At 37.1% G+C, this 16,990-nt stretch overlaps 1 protein-coding gene across 8 annotated transcripts in view; it reads right to left on the bottom strand.

Annotated features, from left to right (window-relative positions):
- Nucleotides 1-16,990, bottom strand: part of C5 (complement C5) — a 123,036-nt gene that overhangs the window by 62,394 nt on the left and 43,652 nt on the right. For all 8 annotated transcript variants that reach the window (XM_063788375.1, XM_063788377.1, XM_063788378.1 and 5 more), the window contains 10 exons: nucleotides 15,906-15,996; nucleotides 12,664-12,778; nucleotides 10,958-11,084; nucleotides 8,945-9,060; nucleotides 7,048-7,233; nucleotides 5,515-5,718; nucleotides 3,228-3,437; nucleotides 2,947-3,096; nucleotides 1,838-1,967; nucleotides 781-843 (listed from right to left, as the gene is read on the bottom strand). In XM_063788375.1, coding sequence (XP_063644445.1) covers nucleotides 781-843; nucleotides 1,838-1,967; nucleotides 2,947-3,096; nucleotides 3,228-3,437; nucleotides 5,515-5,718; nucleotides 7,048-7,233; nucleotides 8,945-9,060; nucleotides 10,958-11,084; nucleotides 12,664-12,778; nucleotides 15,906-15,996 — 1,392 coding nt within the window. The remainder of the gene's footprint in view (nucleotides 1-780; nucleotides 844-1,837; nucleotides 1,968-2,946; nucleotides 3,097-3,227; nucleotides 3,438-5,514; nucleotides 5,719-7,047; nucleotides 7,234-8,944; nucleotides 9,061-10,957; nucleotides 11,085-12,663; nucleotides 12,779-15,905; nucleotides 15,997-16,990) is intronic.

The raw sequence follows: 16,990 nt of genomic DNA, 5'->3' as shown, positions 1-16,990 counted from the left end.
AAGCCTTCAAATATTTGAAGATGGCTATCATCACTATACAAATATTTCCTTCTTCAAGCTGAATATCCTATTTTTCAAAAACTTCTTATATAACATGGTTTGTGGACTTCACCTAGTAGCATTATCCTTCACTGTAAGTGCTCAGATTAGTCAATGTCTCTCTTTTCATATCATTAGAACTTAGAATAAAGGTTAGAATTAAAATAACTCATATACAAATGGAAGAAACTATTATATTACCATAGGCATGATATTAGTTGAACTCAATTTGCTGACTCCCAGTTTGATATTCTTTCTACAGTAGCATGACGAATTATCATAACCATTTAAATAATTATTTTAAAATAATTCTCACAAGATGCATTTTCCAAAGAACAATGCTACTAACAGTTAAATATATGAAATAGAAGTAATAGACTTCTAGGTATATCCCCAAAATAGTCAAATCATGGATTTTGTCAGAATAAAATGGAAGGATATGATTTTAATTGCCAGATGAAGTTATCAGAGAGAAAATATTTATGACAAATAAAAGCTAATATTTTGGATTTTAGAGCTTGAAGTAATAAAGACCTATTTCCTTAGATTAAGGCTATGGCAAATGAACTACTAGACTTTATTTGGATTAATCTTTCTGAGAGAGATAAGCTAGACCTCCATACATATCTTTCTTTTCATTCATTCTATTTCAATTAGGGGAATTTATATAACATTTAATTTTATCCAGTTTTTGAATGATATGACCATAACCTTTTTACAATCACATGAATCTTACAGTACCTATTTCTCCTATCTTCTTTTGCAGCATTCTTCTTGGCCTGAGAATTTCTTTACAAGGTTCATCTGGTTTTTTTTAAAAAAAGATAAAGAAGAAGGATTAAAAAGGAGATAAAATCTCAAAAAAAAAATTCCATGAAACTATTTAAGTATTTAGAGCCTTCACAAGTCATTCCTTAACAAATATTGAGGGGCTGCTTTGGATTAGGAACTGTGCACCATACTTCTTAATATGACTTGTTTTATCTTAGTGGAGTTCATGATCTAGTGTCATATCTTTTGACTTATTTTATCTGAATTTGGTTTTGAATCCTGCAGCCTCTCTGATCCACTGATTCCAGAGAAATACCTAAGCATTTAGAGTGAGTGATGCTTTTGTTGGGTATGCTATTTTTATTATTTGCTCTTTGTGCTATATTATTGCAAATATAACTATGAATACCACAATATCAAATATAATTATGAACAATTTTAAAACCATAGAAAGAAGATGATTAAGGTATGGTTACTATCCTTAAAGAGCTCCTGATGCAGTAGGTGAGCAGGACTTACAACTACATGTAAGAATGCACAATGACACAATGCTGTTCTATAACTTGTAAATAGATCTAGTCCCTGCAATAGCCTCCCTATTAAAGGAGGAGGGAATTATAAATTCTATGTGGGGAAGAGGTCTCGTAGAGGCGATGATTCTTACATTGCTTCTCCAGGCTAATGAAGGGGAAACCAATTCCAATAAATAAAGGCCCAAAGGTGCAAAATAGCATAATGCCACTCAAGAACTCCACTTGGTTCTGTAGAGCTTAAACATAATGTAAGGCACAGCAGGGTAAGAGCTAGTTGGAGAGAGCCAGGGAGAAGATCATGGAAGGTTTTGAGTACTGCACTAAAGAATTTGTACTTTATCTTGAAGGCCAGTGAAACATTTTATACAGGTGAGTTATGTAGTCTTGGCATTCTAAGATCAGGGTACAGAATATTTGGGAAGAAGGATAAAAATGAGATCTGGGGGGCAAATGATCAATGGGATTTTCAGTAATAAACATGCTGAGCATTTTACCATTTTCTTGGGAGTCATCTGCATTTGCATTAGTGAGGAAGGTAAGTCCAGCTAGGTGGAACACATTGGCATTGTTGAGGCCACCACCTGCCCCACAGCCCAGATCACTCTTCTCTAAGAATTGAAATACCTGTCCAGAAAGGCAAAATGTTGAGCCCATTGAGATGTATAAATCATTCCTCTAAAGATCTAAAAGGTACTAATTGTTACATGGTTATCACAAACCAGTGAAATACACAGATGATATTTTTCAAATGATCAAAGACAAAATTTCCCAACTTTGTTTCTAAGTTTGTCCTTTTGTATTTATAAATACATAACTATTCAAAGTTAAATCAAGAACTAAGTCTTAAACAAATAGCTTTGATGAGGAGTTTCTTAGAAACTGATATACAGTGTTTTGTACATAGAATGAATGCTGCCATCAATATAATGTTCCAAATAAATAAATAAATAGGTATGAATGCATGAAGGACTGAATTAACATAGAAATTAATTTTAAGTTGCTTTAAAAGCACAACTTTGTGCATTTTGGTGGGGAGGTCCCTAGGTTCTAAATGGGTGAAGACTTGTTTGGACAGGCTTATTCGTTCTCCGAATATTTTTTAATTTTACAGTTTCTCAGTCCTTCCTTCCTTGTTCAAAGAAATTCAAGCCTCGAAAATAATAGCTGAACATAATAAGATAAATAGGAACTTATGAGAATTGAATGATTTTGAGATTCTTCTGTGCTATGGATTTCAATGAGAGTTAAAAAAAAAATCCAAATGTTACCTATACGGGTCTTTCCTGTGCTGCTACTAGCTACTGTAACTGCCATCAACACCCTACCCTAAACCTCCAAAGTATTCTGATAGTAATTTTTCCTCCATGAATGTAATTGCTACCATGATCATATATTCTTAAAGTGCTTACGTTTACATTTGAAAAACAAAAGAGGATTGACCTGTGCTTTGGGAGCTAACATGAGGATGGTTTACCTTCCTAAAAATGAGTATGTTGAGTAGATTACAGAAAAGCAGGCCTAGTCTTCCCTTAGTTCTTCCCACATATCCTAGCCTGGTGGCCACACTTCATGCAACACTGCAGTGAGACATGCATTACTTAACTCTTTCCAAGGGCTTTTTGGCTCCTCTTTGGACTCCATACACAGCACTGTCCACTGCTGCTAATGCCACCCAGGAATCCATTCCAGTTGCCATATTAAGAGACACAGTTTGGCCTGGAGAATATGCATCTGCATCAGGAGACAGATGAACCTAAAAGTTCATTTGAAAAAGAAAAGAAAAGATCATTTGTATGAGACAAGACTTTTCAGAAGCAGCTAAAACTTTGGCAGCCTCCTTCATTGAAAAGAAAATTCAATTGTGACTTATAATTTGTGGCTTACCTGGAGCTGGTTGCCACATTTTTCTTCAATATTTAACCAGACTGAATCAGACACTAATTCTGCTGTCTGCTCTCCTGTGACGATGTAATAGACCAGAAGTCGGGATGAAGGAACCATGTTCTGTGTTACTGGAATGTTTATACTTTGATAAGACGCATCTGAAAATTTCTCCCTCGTGCCAAAGTGGATAATTTTGCCCTTGGATAAAATCTAAAAATAAACAGCAGCAGCAACAATAAGTAAAAAATAAACAAACAAAAACAAAACCTGTGCTTTAGGATGCAGCCTGGAGCTGGAGCAGAAATTATGTCAAAGAAAAATAAAGTTAGGCTGGGCACAGTGGCTCACACCTGTAATCCTAGCACTTTGGGAGGCCGAGGTGGGCCGATCACTTGAGGCCAGGAGTTCAAGACAAGCCTGGCCAACATAGTGAAACACCATCTCTACTAAAAATACAAAAGTTAGCCAGGCATGGTGGTGCATGACTGTAATCACACCTACTCGGGAGGCTGAGGCATGAGAATTACTGGAGCCCGAGAGGTGAAGGTTGCAGTGAGCTGAGATCATGCCACTGCACTCCAGCCTGTGCAACAGAGCAAGACTCTGTCTCAAAAAAAAAAAAAAAAAAAAAAAAAAAAAAAAAGACATACCAATTTTGGCTGGGCACGGTGGCTCACACCCGTAATCCCAGAAGTTTGGGAGGCCAAGGCAGGCAGATCACCTGAGGTCAGGAGTTTGAGACCAGCCTGGCCAACATGGTGAAACCCTGGCTCTACTAAAAATAGAAAAATTAGCCAGGCACTGTGGTGGGCATATGTAATCCCAGCTACTCGGAAGGCTGAGGCAGGAGAATTGCTTGAACTTGGGAGGCAGAGGTTGCAGTGAGTCGAAATCATGCCACTGCACTCCAGCTTGGGGGACAGAGCGAGACTCCACCAAAAAGAAAGGAAGGAAGGAAAGAAAGAAGGGAGGGAGGGAGGGAGGGAAAGAAAGAAAGAAGGAAGGAAGGAAGGAAAGGGAGGGAGGGAGGGAAAGAAAGAAAGAAAAGAAAGAAACAAGGAAGGAAGGAAAGAAAGGAAGGAAGGAAGGAAGGAATGAAGGAAGGAAGGAAGAGTGAGTTAACGTTTATGGGCCTACTATGTGCCAGGAACTTTAACATGTATTTAACTCCTTTCATTCTCACAATACATCAATAAGAGGAATATTATTCTCCTCATTTAAGAAACTGAGGCTCAGAAACTAACTAAAAGTCATACTGATTTTAATTCAAAATCACACAACTAGTAAATTAGAGAGCTAAAATTTGAACCCAAAAACTGTTCAAAGTCATCACACTGTCACTAAAACCCCTTTGGTTTCACTGATTAAAAAAAAATAGATGAATAAGTGGAGTGCATCTTATTTGGGGATTTAAAGCCAGGGTTTAGATTCTAAATTGAAGGTTTAAGATTAAAAAAAAAAAAATCACGTGAAGCCAAAATGCCCTCAGAGATCCCTTAAATTGTCCTTAGAGACCAGAACTGCATACATGGATTTGGTATCTAGTCCATAAAGAGTTTCCCTTTATCAGTCAATATTTTTCTATGGTCCTCATTACTGTTTTTTCAATTTCTTCCTCAAAAATATTGAAAAGCCAACAGCATGCACTTGGCCTGGCCGTCGAAATAATTCATTCCATTTCTTTGGTGATTGTCAGGAAGCTCTTAATATTTTCTGTAAGTTTTTTTCTTGGTTTCACCAACAGGCTTCATCGATCCACCTCTGTTTAATATAAATGATGCAATAGGGATGTTGCTGAGCTATGGAATTGGAACAGGCAAGATAGGATTCAATTCTCAGGAGAGGATTTTGCTTCCCCGTTTTTTGACAATAAAATTCACTTATCCGAACTGGGTCTAGGCATATAATCTTTGGCCATGAAAGAGAACAGAGGCAACATGATTTAATCAGGTTCTCGCTTTGGAATAACTAGGCTCTCTTTGGTAAAAAGTGTTATTAGAACAGGAGTCAGAGTCCTCAGCTCAAATCAAAATTTTCCTCTTCCCAGCTGAGTAACCATCATAAGTCTTTTAACTTCTCTGTCCCTCAGTTTCCTCATCTGTGAAATGGTCATGAAAATCATGCCCTATTTCAAAGGTTTTTTGAGAAACTGATGTTCAAGTTAGATGATGTTCTTGAAAGTGCTTTGGGAATAAAAGTATAAAGGATAATTCTAATGCCTCTCTAGAGGTAAAAGAAAATGTTCCAGGTGGGGGAATAAGATGTAAATCCATCATTATGTACTTACCAAGTAATTATAGTGAGTTATTTTGTCAATATATGGGCTTTTGGGGGTAACAATAATATTCAGATGTTCTCCCACTAGCAAAGCCTTATGGTTATCAGTCCAATCAATATAAAGGTAACTTTGGCTGAGAGATGAGTATGCTATTGCTCGGTAACCTTCCCTGGCCTGATTTTCTTCTGGAAGATCTGGAGCATCAGTTTTGACCTGAAAAGAGAAATTTCAAAAAGACATGTATACTGTGATGTAATGCTTTCTGTAAAACATACCTTTCAAATTATTTTCCTTGCTTTATAAATTTCTATATTTCACAATAACAAATGCTAAAGGGGAAAAAACCCTCCATTACTTCAGTGTTTATACAGCTGTGGTGTCAAGCAACTTTACAAAGACTACAGACAAGAATGATGGGATTATGGGCTATGGCGGAAAAGTCTGAAATGAAGAGAGAAAGATGCTCCAGGAATAAATATTGGTGGTCTTCCTGAAATGTCATGGTAAGTTGGGACTTCTCCTTGCATGGGATGATTACAGAGAGATGCCTAAGCATTTAGGAAATGGGGGTAGGAGAAGGGAAGTAGTGGGGAGGTAGCACTAACTCTTGGGGACAGGAGCTATGAACGAACATCTCAGAGACTATCTGGCCCAGTTTCATTGTAAAGTAGAGGCACAGATGGGTGCTTATAAATATGAGGTGGAGAAGAAATGATATCATGGCAGCAATATCTACCCTCAGACAGCAGAAATGTTATTAGCTTATGCTCTGGAGTCAGGTACACACTGGTTCGCATACCAGTACCACCACTTATTAACTCTGGATAAAATTAGTTAATCAAAAGAGAGGTTAGAAGCCTCCATTTCCTGAGCCACACAATGGCAAAGATAATATTCTAACTCATCTTGCTAATTAAATGGTGTTTCATGTATTCTTCATAAAGCTCTCAGCATGATGACTAGCATTTAGTAAGTGCTCAATAGATGACAGTGAGCATATGCATGCTGCAGTCATTGGCCTATGTTATTATGTTACTATGTTAGTATGTAACTATGTTACTGTGTTATTGCTCATATTTTATTTGAGATTGGGAACTTAAATAATATTTGCTGCGAGAGAAGACTATTAAGTGGGCTCTAAAGTAGAATGGTTTCTGTAGTTAGAAAAAAGGGAGGCTTCCATATTTTTGACCCTTTTGTGGCCCTTCAGGGGATTAAAAGTGAGGGGGGAAAAGAGGATATTCCTAACACTCATGTGCACTGCTATACCTATTCTGAAGCTTCTAGAGTCTGATATGGTCTTAATGGTGTAAGATAAAACAATTAACTCCCAAATAAAAAATTGATACATTTATCTTCCTCAAGGACCATTCAATGGATTAGCAGATTGTCTCTGGGACTAATTTGTCTTGGATGCAAAATTATGGAACTGTTCACTGGACTCATGTGTAAAATCTGCCACATCTGTTCTGCACACTAGCCAAAACACATGGTCAAGAGTACACATTGTCCTAGAAAATACAACAGGAGAATTCAGCTCACATTAAACTCCAGCACCGTCACTCCAGATGGGAGATTAAGCACAAACGAAGCTACTCCATCATCAACACGTGTTACACTTTTGCTTGGATCCAAGTCAGATGTCTCTTGGTTTACATCAATTGTTTGTGCATTCAGTGTTACTGGGACCCCTCCTACCAACTGGTCAAGCGAATCTTTAACCTGCACCTGTTTGTCAAAACAATCCAAATCTATTTCAACAGCTCATCACTTATTTTAAAGCACAACAATTCTGAAATAATTTTCCTTCCTCCCCACCAAAGTATAAATTATTTATGTATTTTTTTCTTAAAATTTTTTTTTTCTGAGACAGAGACTTACTATGTTGCCCAGGTTGGAGTGCAGTGGCTATTCACAGGCACAATCATAGCGCACTGCAACCTTGAACTATTGGCCTCAAGCCATCCTCCCACCTCAGCCTCCCAAGTAGCTGGAACTATTTAGGCATGCTCCACCACACCTGGTTTACTTATGTTTAATTTAGTAAACAGAAGTGTATTCTCAGCTTATAGAAAGATTTAATTCTATTTAGTTAAATCATTCTTGAATAGATTCTCCCATAAATCAAGCAAACTCAAAACATAAATATCATTCTATTAAGTCAGTCAAGGAGTAGGTGTGATAAGGTCTTCCGCTATCTAACTTCTGTATTTCTTTGATTGATTTAGGACTGGATAAAGGAGAAAATGAGGCAATCGCTTCTGGGAATAAGTCCCTTGAATATGAGAAACAAAAATAGATACACCTTTTATCCTTTAACATCTACCTCTCACTGCCATATATATATATACACACACAATTCCACACAGATATAGTTTGTTATTTTACTTTTACATAAACATATTTTAAGCTTATGTTCTATATAATATTGTTATATTTACATATTTTAGTATATATATTATACATTACTGTATATGCATTATATGATACTTTGTTATATATTATTTTCTATATATAGTATATATATGTAAGAACCTACAAGCATGTCCAAACCTTGCTTTGGGCTTGGTAAATCCTTTTTTTTCTTAAAAGCCCATGACCCACAGTAAATAATAAATAACACATTTTGATTGTACTTAAGTTGATTTTAAAAAGTAACACATTTTCAAAGAACAAAAAAAAATTTTGCTCTGGATTTCTAAATTAAGGGCAGGGAATAAACATTTCCATTTAATCAACATAATAAAATATATTATTTATAATAAAATATATAATGATAGATAAAAATCTAAAAACCACATGAATGTTTCAATTCTATACTGTCAGCATTTAGAGGAGGAAAAGAAGGTGAAAGAGAGAAAAATGAATGCAGAGGAGTAAGCAAAAAAGACAGAAAAAAAGAGATTCAGGGACGGAAAGAAGCAAAAATGAAAAGAACAGAGAGCAATACAGAGACAAGAGATTGAACAGAGTTATGCACAAAGACAACACAGAGACAGAGGGAAACAAATGAGACACACTGGAGGCAAAAACATAGTGAGAGAAAGGAGTCTATTTTCAAGGAATGATATCTCCATCTTAAGGCTTTTTAAGAATTTGCCACCAAATAATTTTAAATGTTTGTATTTTTTGAACTAGAGTCTTCTGAGATTTTATTTACATATAATTTAATGCTTATTTATTACATATAATTTAATGTTTATTTAGGGATGCCTAATACAAGGCTATCTTGCCCTCACTTTTGAAGTCATTGCCAAGGCTGCAGCTGACCTGCAATTTCCCATCCCTGTCTGTGTCCACCAGGAGGGGCAGGTTTCACAGAATAAGCTCCCTCTGTGACTTCACGGCAACATTCTTACCCTGTTTGCCACCCACATGTTTTCCATGAATAGAATAAGATGATCATATGTAGCAACGTCTACCCCCTCACCCCATCTACCTTGATGGGATATGGAATCCCAGGCTTCAGGAAAAGAGGAGTAGCAACCAAATTCAGTTTGTAGGGAGAGAGGACATATTTGATGCCAGGTATTTCTGCCTCTTCAGAAAATCCACCTAAGGAAATGGCAAGCATCATGTTGACAGTTTTTAGGAGTATCATGATCTGTATGGATATCCATTTCATCTCTATATGTCTCCACAGACTTATTCATTCACTCACTCCATTCTTGCATTCATTCATTTACCAGTAGTAAGTAGGACATAGGTCTTGCTTCAGAGGGGCACAGCAGAGAAGAGTTTAGACCTCAGGAGTTTCCAAGGCCTTATGCACAAGCTCGTATGTAGAGAAGCCCTTGGAGAAGTAGAGCTACAGGACTGGACTGAGGAAGGATGCCAGGAAGGGACACCACTTTTCATCAGTGGCCTGAGTTTCAGTTGACTGTATTCAAGGGATTGAGGAGAGAGGGAAGGGTCAGGCCAGAAACTGAGCCTTACAGAGGTGGAGGTGGGGGATGGGGGTTGGTGTTCACAGAGCATAGATACATAGAGAGAAATCAGAAAAAGGGAGCTTGATATAGAAAGAACCCTGAAGGGGAGTTCGAGACCAGCTGGGCCAACATGGCGAAACCTCATCCCTACTAAAACTAAAAAATGAAAACAAAAAAAGTGCCAGGCATGGTGGTATATGCCTGTAATCTCAGCTACTCGGGAGGCTGAGGCAGGAGAATTGCTTGAACCCAGGAGGCGGAGGTTGCATTGAGCTGAGACTGTACCACTGCACTCCAGTCTGGGCAACAGAGCAAGACTCGGGAGGGGAGGGAGGGAGGGGAGGGGGGAGGGGGAGGGGAGGGGAGGGGAAGGGGGAGGGGTAGGGGAGGGGAGGGGAGGGAAGGGAAGGGAAGGGAAGGGAAGGGAAGGGAAGGGAAGGGAAGGGAAAGGACATGACCAGACAACTGGCAAGAGCCCAATAATGTTATCCTCCAGGTAAAGATTAAGTTAAACTATTAAGAATAACATTTGAAGCTTTAATATTCCCAAACTCCTTTCCAATATTACATCTCTAATACATTCTATACATATCCTATATTTTAGCCAAACTGGATGATCTGCTGTCCTCAAAGATTAAGCTTCACCATCTACTGTTCTTCATCTGCCCTCTCTGTGGAGGGTTTCTGTTTCACCCTGTCTAGCAACTCTGCCTCAAAACCCTAATTATTTTTCAAGACTGATCATCTTCACAACACTGTTCTTGCTTGCTCAACAATCATCTAGAAGCTCACCTTCCTCTGAATCCTATTGCATTAATATTTTGCTTAGAGCTCATATGGAATTCTTTCTTGCAACAGTTCTTTCTTCACCTGTCTTATACCTGATGCTAATTTGTAAGCCACTTTAGTGTAGGCATCATACATCATTAATGTTTGCAAGCCTGTCTGTTTGGCAATACTTTAAATATCTCATAGATACTGCTTAAAATGAACTTATTTAAAATAAGTTGAGGAAAAAATAAAAAGAAGGAACATTAAAATAATGTTGAAAACTTTAGGCTTTAGGAAACATTCAGTTTGACTCCATCATTATGTAGACTATAATAATGATAATAGTAATACCTTTTATTTGTATAGTACTTTATCAAATAGTTTTACATACATAATCTTAATTTGGTTTTGATTTTCACCAGGTGAGGACACTAGGGTGCCAAATGGTCAAGGCAGAGAGCCTGCAGAACTACTTTGGACATGAATTGGGTACGGTTTTCCCATTTGTGCAGTAGAAGTGGAGGTAATAGGGACCCAATGGCTTGCCCAATGACTAAAAAGAAGCAGAGCCCTACTGCCTTTTTATAACTATATAAAAGTCTACTTCTTATAATTATATTTAACTATGAAAGAAAATACAATGTGAAATAATTATAGAAATTGGAAATTATTTATATCTTTAATATTCTGTCTAAATAGTTTTCAAAAGAAAGTATACACACACACACACACACACACACACACACACTTACCTGTAGACTCTATGACTGTTACAGCAATATAAAGGTACTTGTTGTTTAAATCTTCTAAACTGTAGTATGACAGTTCTTTGACTGCTGTTTCAGAATCAAATGTGACTTGAGCAATTCCATTTATCAACTTTTTAAAAGGAGAAAAAGGAGGAGTTATTTCAGAGAAGAACTTATAAAGAAAAATTAATAAAATCTGCTTTTACTAGCCTCTAAATTGAAGGTAAATGTCAGAAGAATGGTTTAGTGTCAAAAGTAAAGTAGATAACCGAGTCCACAATTAAGCCCAGGATGTTATTTTCTAATTATTTGTATAGAATTATAGAAGTAGAAGAGTCTTGAACATCACATGGTCCAACAGGTCTTTTTGGTAATAGCTGACAAACACGCCTTCTTCCAATTCCTGCATCATCATTCATCTTTCTAGGCCTCTCAGCGTACTTCCGCCCTTAACTGAGAGTTTGTTGGTTTTTATAATATTTAATTTGTACTTCACTGCTTACAAATTTAAATACTAATTTTAAAACACACAATGAGTAAAGGGATGTGGGGTTAAGTCATACTATATTATTTAATTATTAACACAACAGTAAAATAAACTTTGCCTTATTTTTTCTTATAAAATTGAATGACTTGAGGGCAGGCATTTTTGTCTTATTTAGCTTTAAATCCCAGTGTCTAGCACAGAATTTTGCATTTTAAAAATGCATTTAATTTACATCTTGAATTAATAAGATTGTAGAGGATAAATGATTGATGATGCAAACCAAATGAATATGCAAAAGTGAGCAAAAATGACATGAACTCATATCATCTGTGGTATAATGTAAAGAACGCTGAATAAGGGAAAGGGAACCAGCGCCCTAATCTCAGTTCCAGCAATCATTAGCCCTAAACTATGGACAAATAACTTCACGAATATTTCCTTGCAAGAAACTATGCTGTCTCTGGGCATATAAGGGAAATGATTCAGACTCACAAATAGTTTAATATTGAAAATGATAGATAAGTAAACAAGCCATTCCAATAAAGAAGGGTTTCTCAACCCCTCAGCATTATTGACATTTTGAACAGGATAATTCTTTGTTGTAGGGGCCTGCTCTGTGCATGGTAGGAATTTAGCAGCATCTCTGGCCTCTCCCTAGTAAATACCAGTAGCAACCACAAACGTCTCTGGACATTGCCAAATGTCTCCTTGGGGATAAAAAATCACTCCTAGTTGAGAACCACTGCAATGAAATGTGAAGAATGTGTTAAGAAAAGAGGCTATACAGCCGGGGCAGCTAACCTAGTGTAGAAGAGTCAGGGGAGGCTTCCCAGAGAAAGGCTGTCAATGTTGAAACTTAAAGAATGAGAAGGAATTAGCCAGGCAAAGAAGGGGCAGGAGGTGACAATGGGAAAGAGCATTTTCAAGCAGAATAAATGATATTGTAAAGACCTGGAGGCAAGAGAGACTTTGGTCAGTTAGAGAAATTGGAGTGATTAATACAAAGGGGAGGGAGGGAGGAAAGGGCATGAGATCAGCTGGCAAGGGAGGCTGATGCCAAGGAAAATGAACTTTACCCTAAAGGCAAAGGGAAGCCAATGGAGGATTTTAAGTTTCAACCTATCTAAAATGGGGGATTGGACTAGATGGTTTTTAAGTAACTTCTCATCTCTCACCTCTGGATGCATCTGTAGGTGTGAGTGACTGTGTCTTAACATCTTACCATTGTGTTTTGCATTGCTGTTTGCATCATTTCTTTTTGATCATCTTTTAAGTCTTCTCTTATTCCAAATGTGATATAAACGTCAGCCTCAGTGACTACTTTATTATAAAAATATCTGTCAGACAATAGCATAAAACTGTTTTACTAACATGGTTACAATAACAGGATTCAGATAAAATGTAACAATTTGAAATTACGTAAAGCACTTGAGGCACTTTAAAGTGTCTTTCATCCTAAGCAAAAAGAACAAAGCTGGAGGCATCATGCTACCTGACTTCAAACTATACTACAAGGCTACAGTAAACAAAACAGCATGGTATTGGTACCAAAACAGATATAGAGACCAATGGAACAGAACAGAGGCCTCAGAAATAACACCACACATCTACAACCATCTGATCTTTGACAAACCTGACAAAAACAAGAAATGGGGAAAGGATTCCCAATTTAATAAATGGTGATGGGAAAACTGGCTAGCCATATGTAGAAAGCTGAAACTGGATCCCTTCCTTATACCTTATACAAAAATTAATTCAAGATGGATTAAAGACTTACATGGTAGACCTAAAACCATAAAAACGCTAGAAGAAAACCTAGGCAATACCATTCAGGACATAGGCATGGGCAAGGACTTCATGACTAAAACACCAAAAGCAATGGCAACAAAAGCCAAAATTGACAAATGGGATCTAATTAAACTAAAGAGCTTCTGCACAGTAAAAGAAACTACCATCAGAGTGAACAGGCAACCCACAGAATGGAGAAAATTTTTGCAATCTACCCATCTGACAAAGGGCTAATATCCAGAATCTATAAAGAACTTAAACAAATTTACAAGAAACAAACAAACAACCCCATCAAAAAGTGGGCAAAGGATATGAACAGATACTTCTCAAAAGAAGACATTTATGCAGCTAACAGACACATGAAAAAATGCTCATCATCACTGGTCATCAGAGAAATGCAAATCAAAACCACAATGAGATACCATCTCACACCAGTTAGAATGGCAATCATTAAAAAGTCAGGAAACAACAGATGCTGGAGAGGATGTGGAGAAATAGGAACGCTTTTACACTGTTGGTGGGAGTGTAAACTAGTTCAACCATTGTGGAAGACAATGTGGCAATTCCTCAAGGATCTAGAACTAGAAATACAATTTGACCCAGTGATTCCATTACTGGGTATATACCCAAAGGATTATAAATCATGCTGCTATAAAGACACATGCACATGTATGTTTACTGCAGCACTATTCACACTAGCAAAGACTTGGAATCCACCTAAATGTCCATCAGTGATAGACTGGATTAAGAAAATGTGGCACATATACACCATGGAATACTATGCAGGCATAAAAAAGGATGAGTTCATATCCTTTGCAGGGACATGGATGAAGCTGGAAACCATCATTCTGAGTGAACTACCACAAGGACAGAAAACCAAATGCCGCATGTTCTCACTCACAGGTGGGAACTGAACAATGAAAACACTTGGACACAGTGCAGGGAACATCACACCCTGGGGCCTGTCATGGGGTGGGGGACAGGGGAGGGATAGCATTAGGAGAAATACCTAATGTATGATGAGTTAATAGGTGCAGCAAACCAACATGACACATGTATACCTATGTAACAAACCAGCACGTTGTGTACATGTACCCTAGAACTTAAAGTATAATAATAATAAATAAAGTGTCCTTCATGCACTATTACATCTCATCCTCATAAAGCCACATTAATAAAGCTATGTGCTAGATGAAAAAAATTGACCTTGGGGAGATCACAAGACTTAGAATTAGGGCCCTCTCCTATATGCCAAATTACTTCCTTGATAATTTTGATATCAGCTACTCTCTGTTTTCTTTTATGTTTTTAAAAGGGACATGTCCAATCTCACTGTTATATGAGATCTATTCTTCATAAAAAATTTAAACTGCATGTTTCCCTTTTTAGTTTAGAATTAAAATAAGAATAAAGTAAACTTTCTACCCAGCAAATAATACTATAGCAAGAGCTAACTTTCCTTATTTATGGTTTGAATAAATAGTCCCCATTATAGGAGGTCAGTTTCTATAATTTTCTCTCAAGTGAGCCTTTTATGCTGGTTTAGACCAAGTAATAAACACTCTATTTTCCAAATCAATGCTAATAAGAGAGCTAGCATAGGGTAATGTTTGAGGCATGGACTCTGGAACCAGACAGGCTGTGCAACTTACTAGCTGTATGATTTTGAGCAAATTATTAAACATTTATGTACCTCAGTTTTTCCACTTGTAACATGGGAATAGTAACAATATCAACGCATAGAGTTGTTGTAAAGATTAAATGTGCTAATATATGCTGAGTACTTAGAAGAGTACCCCACACATATAGTTATATAGATTGGTATAACTACATTATATTGTAATTTTAAAATGACCTAAGCTTTTGTGATAAGTTGCTTGCAAAACTAACCCCCAATTCTCTACCTCCCCATGTATCAACGACCTTTGCACAGTTCCTTGTGTCCACAATGTGTGGGAGGGGTCTATTTCCTCTGGGCTGAGCTTGTAACTTGCTTTGGACAAAAGAATATGTGGAAGTGATGGTGTGCCAGCACCAAGCCTAGGCTCAGGGGGACTTTCATGCTTCCATTCCCTCTTTGAGTGTTGCTGCTGCTACAAGCTAGCCTGCTGGATGATGAGAGGCACACACACTTTTAGCCCCATCCAACTGCCAGACATATGGACAGGATCTTCCTAGACCAGCCAGCCCCCAGCTGACCTACCAACTGGCTGCAGCTACATGGGTGAGCCCAGCTGACACCAGCCTGGCCCAGATCAGCAGAACTTCCCAGCTGACTCATAAATGGTGGGAGTTTCAAGGCACTGGGTTTTGAAGTAGTTATGCAGCATTAGCTGGCTGATTAAATCATTAAAAAAAGATAGGAAGTGAATCCTTCATATCTCAGTCCCAACATTCTAAGTCACCCTAGTTTCTAAACACATACACCAAACTTAGATCTTTGGCACTTTTCTTTGTTTTTGCTGTTGAATAGCCTACAAAGCTAAACTCAGAATCAGCTAAAATCAGAATAAGCAAATAAACTACCAGTATGATGTCTCCTTTATCAATTAGTCCCCAAATCATGGCACACTTTGATAATAAATCACAGATCTCACTTTGGGCAACTATCATCAACCAGAGTTGAGTTAATTTGAAAAATAAAAATAAAAACAACAAAAAAACAAATGTTCTTACCTTGCTTTTATAGTAATTTCAAAATTCTTAAAGTTCTTGTAACCAATGAAATTATATTCTGGTTCGATTGAGACAGAAAAATGTGGCAAGACTGAAAATAAAAACAAACAGGTAATATTACCATTTTGATTAGAGCAGACTTTAAAGCCTAGCAAACAGCTAGACTTTCTGGTATAGTTGGACAAGCTGTAACATCAACACAACATCCACCTTATTATCATAATCATCATCGTCATCATCATCATCACCAACAACAATCTCTGCAGAACCTTCCCACTCCACCAATCAGAGGTCAATCCAGAAGCACTTTGCCTATATTTTGATTACAGCATTTATTATAGGCAATAGGTTATTTCTTCCATTAGAGTATAGGTTCCTTGAAAACAAAAAAACTTTTCAATTGTGACATAACATAATGAAATTTGCATTTCAAGATTATTTTGGCTAATACCAAGCAAGATAGCTTGGAAGCAGAGACATCAGTTAGGAGGCTTTTGCTGTAGTCCAGGAGGGAGAGTGCTGATGAATTGATGAGAGTGGCTACAGACAGTAAGAGGTGGGTGGATTCTAGATATACAGAGAAAATACAAAAACACTTAGAAGAAGGGAGATGGGTTAGGATTATATGTTACAGAGAGCCTGTAATCTTGAAGGTTGAGTTTCATCATAACGAATTTGTTTTGTCACTGTTTTTCTTGTTAATTGTTAAAATTTGTGTCAGTATTTATTCTTCTCCATGTCATTATGAATCTCTTGAGGGAATAAAAAATGGCTTCAAGCAGAAGAAAGTTAAATTTGATAGCAGAGCACACAGAAATGCTAGTAAACTACTATAAGAAATGAAAGATTAAACTATTTACGTTACTTGTTAGTCTATTAATATAATTTATTTCAAATAATAAGAATATCTTAAATATTCAAATTAATATATTAGGAAGTTAGGAGCCAGAAAATAGTGTTGGACTAGGGGTAAGAAAACCTAATTGTTGTTTTTGTTTTGTCACTAATTGGTTTTAAGACTCAAGTAAATCATTTATTGGTTTTACTGGGTTCCACTCACCTCATCTATGACTATTTAAGTTTCT

This window comes from Pan troglodytes, chromosome 11 (genome assembly GCF_028858775.2).
Source record: "Pan troglodytes isolate AG18354 chromosome 11, NHGRI_mPanTro3-v2.0_pri, whole genome shotgun sequence".
Classification (NCBI taxonomy): Eukaryota; Metazoa; Chordata; class Mammalia; order Primates; family Hominidae; genus Pan; species Pan troglodytes.
This window is presented reverse-complemented; position numbering and strand designations above follow the sequence as displayed.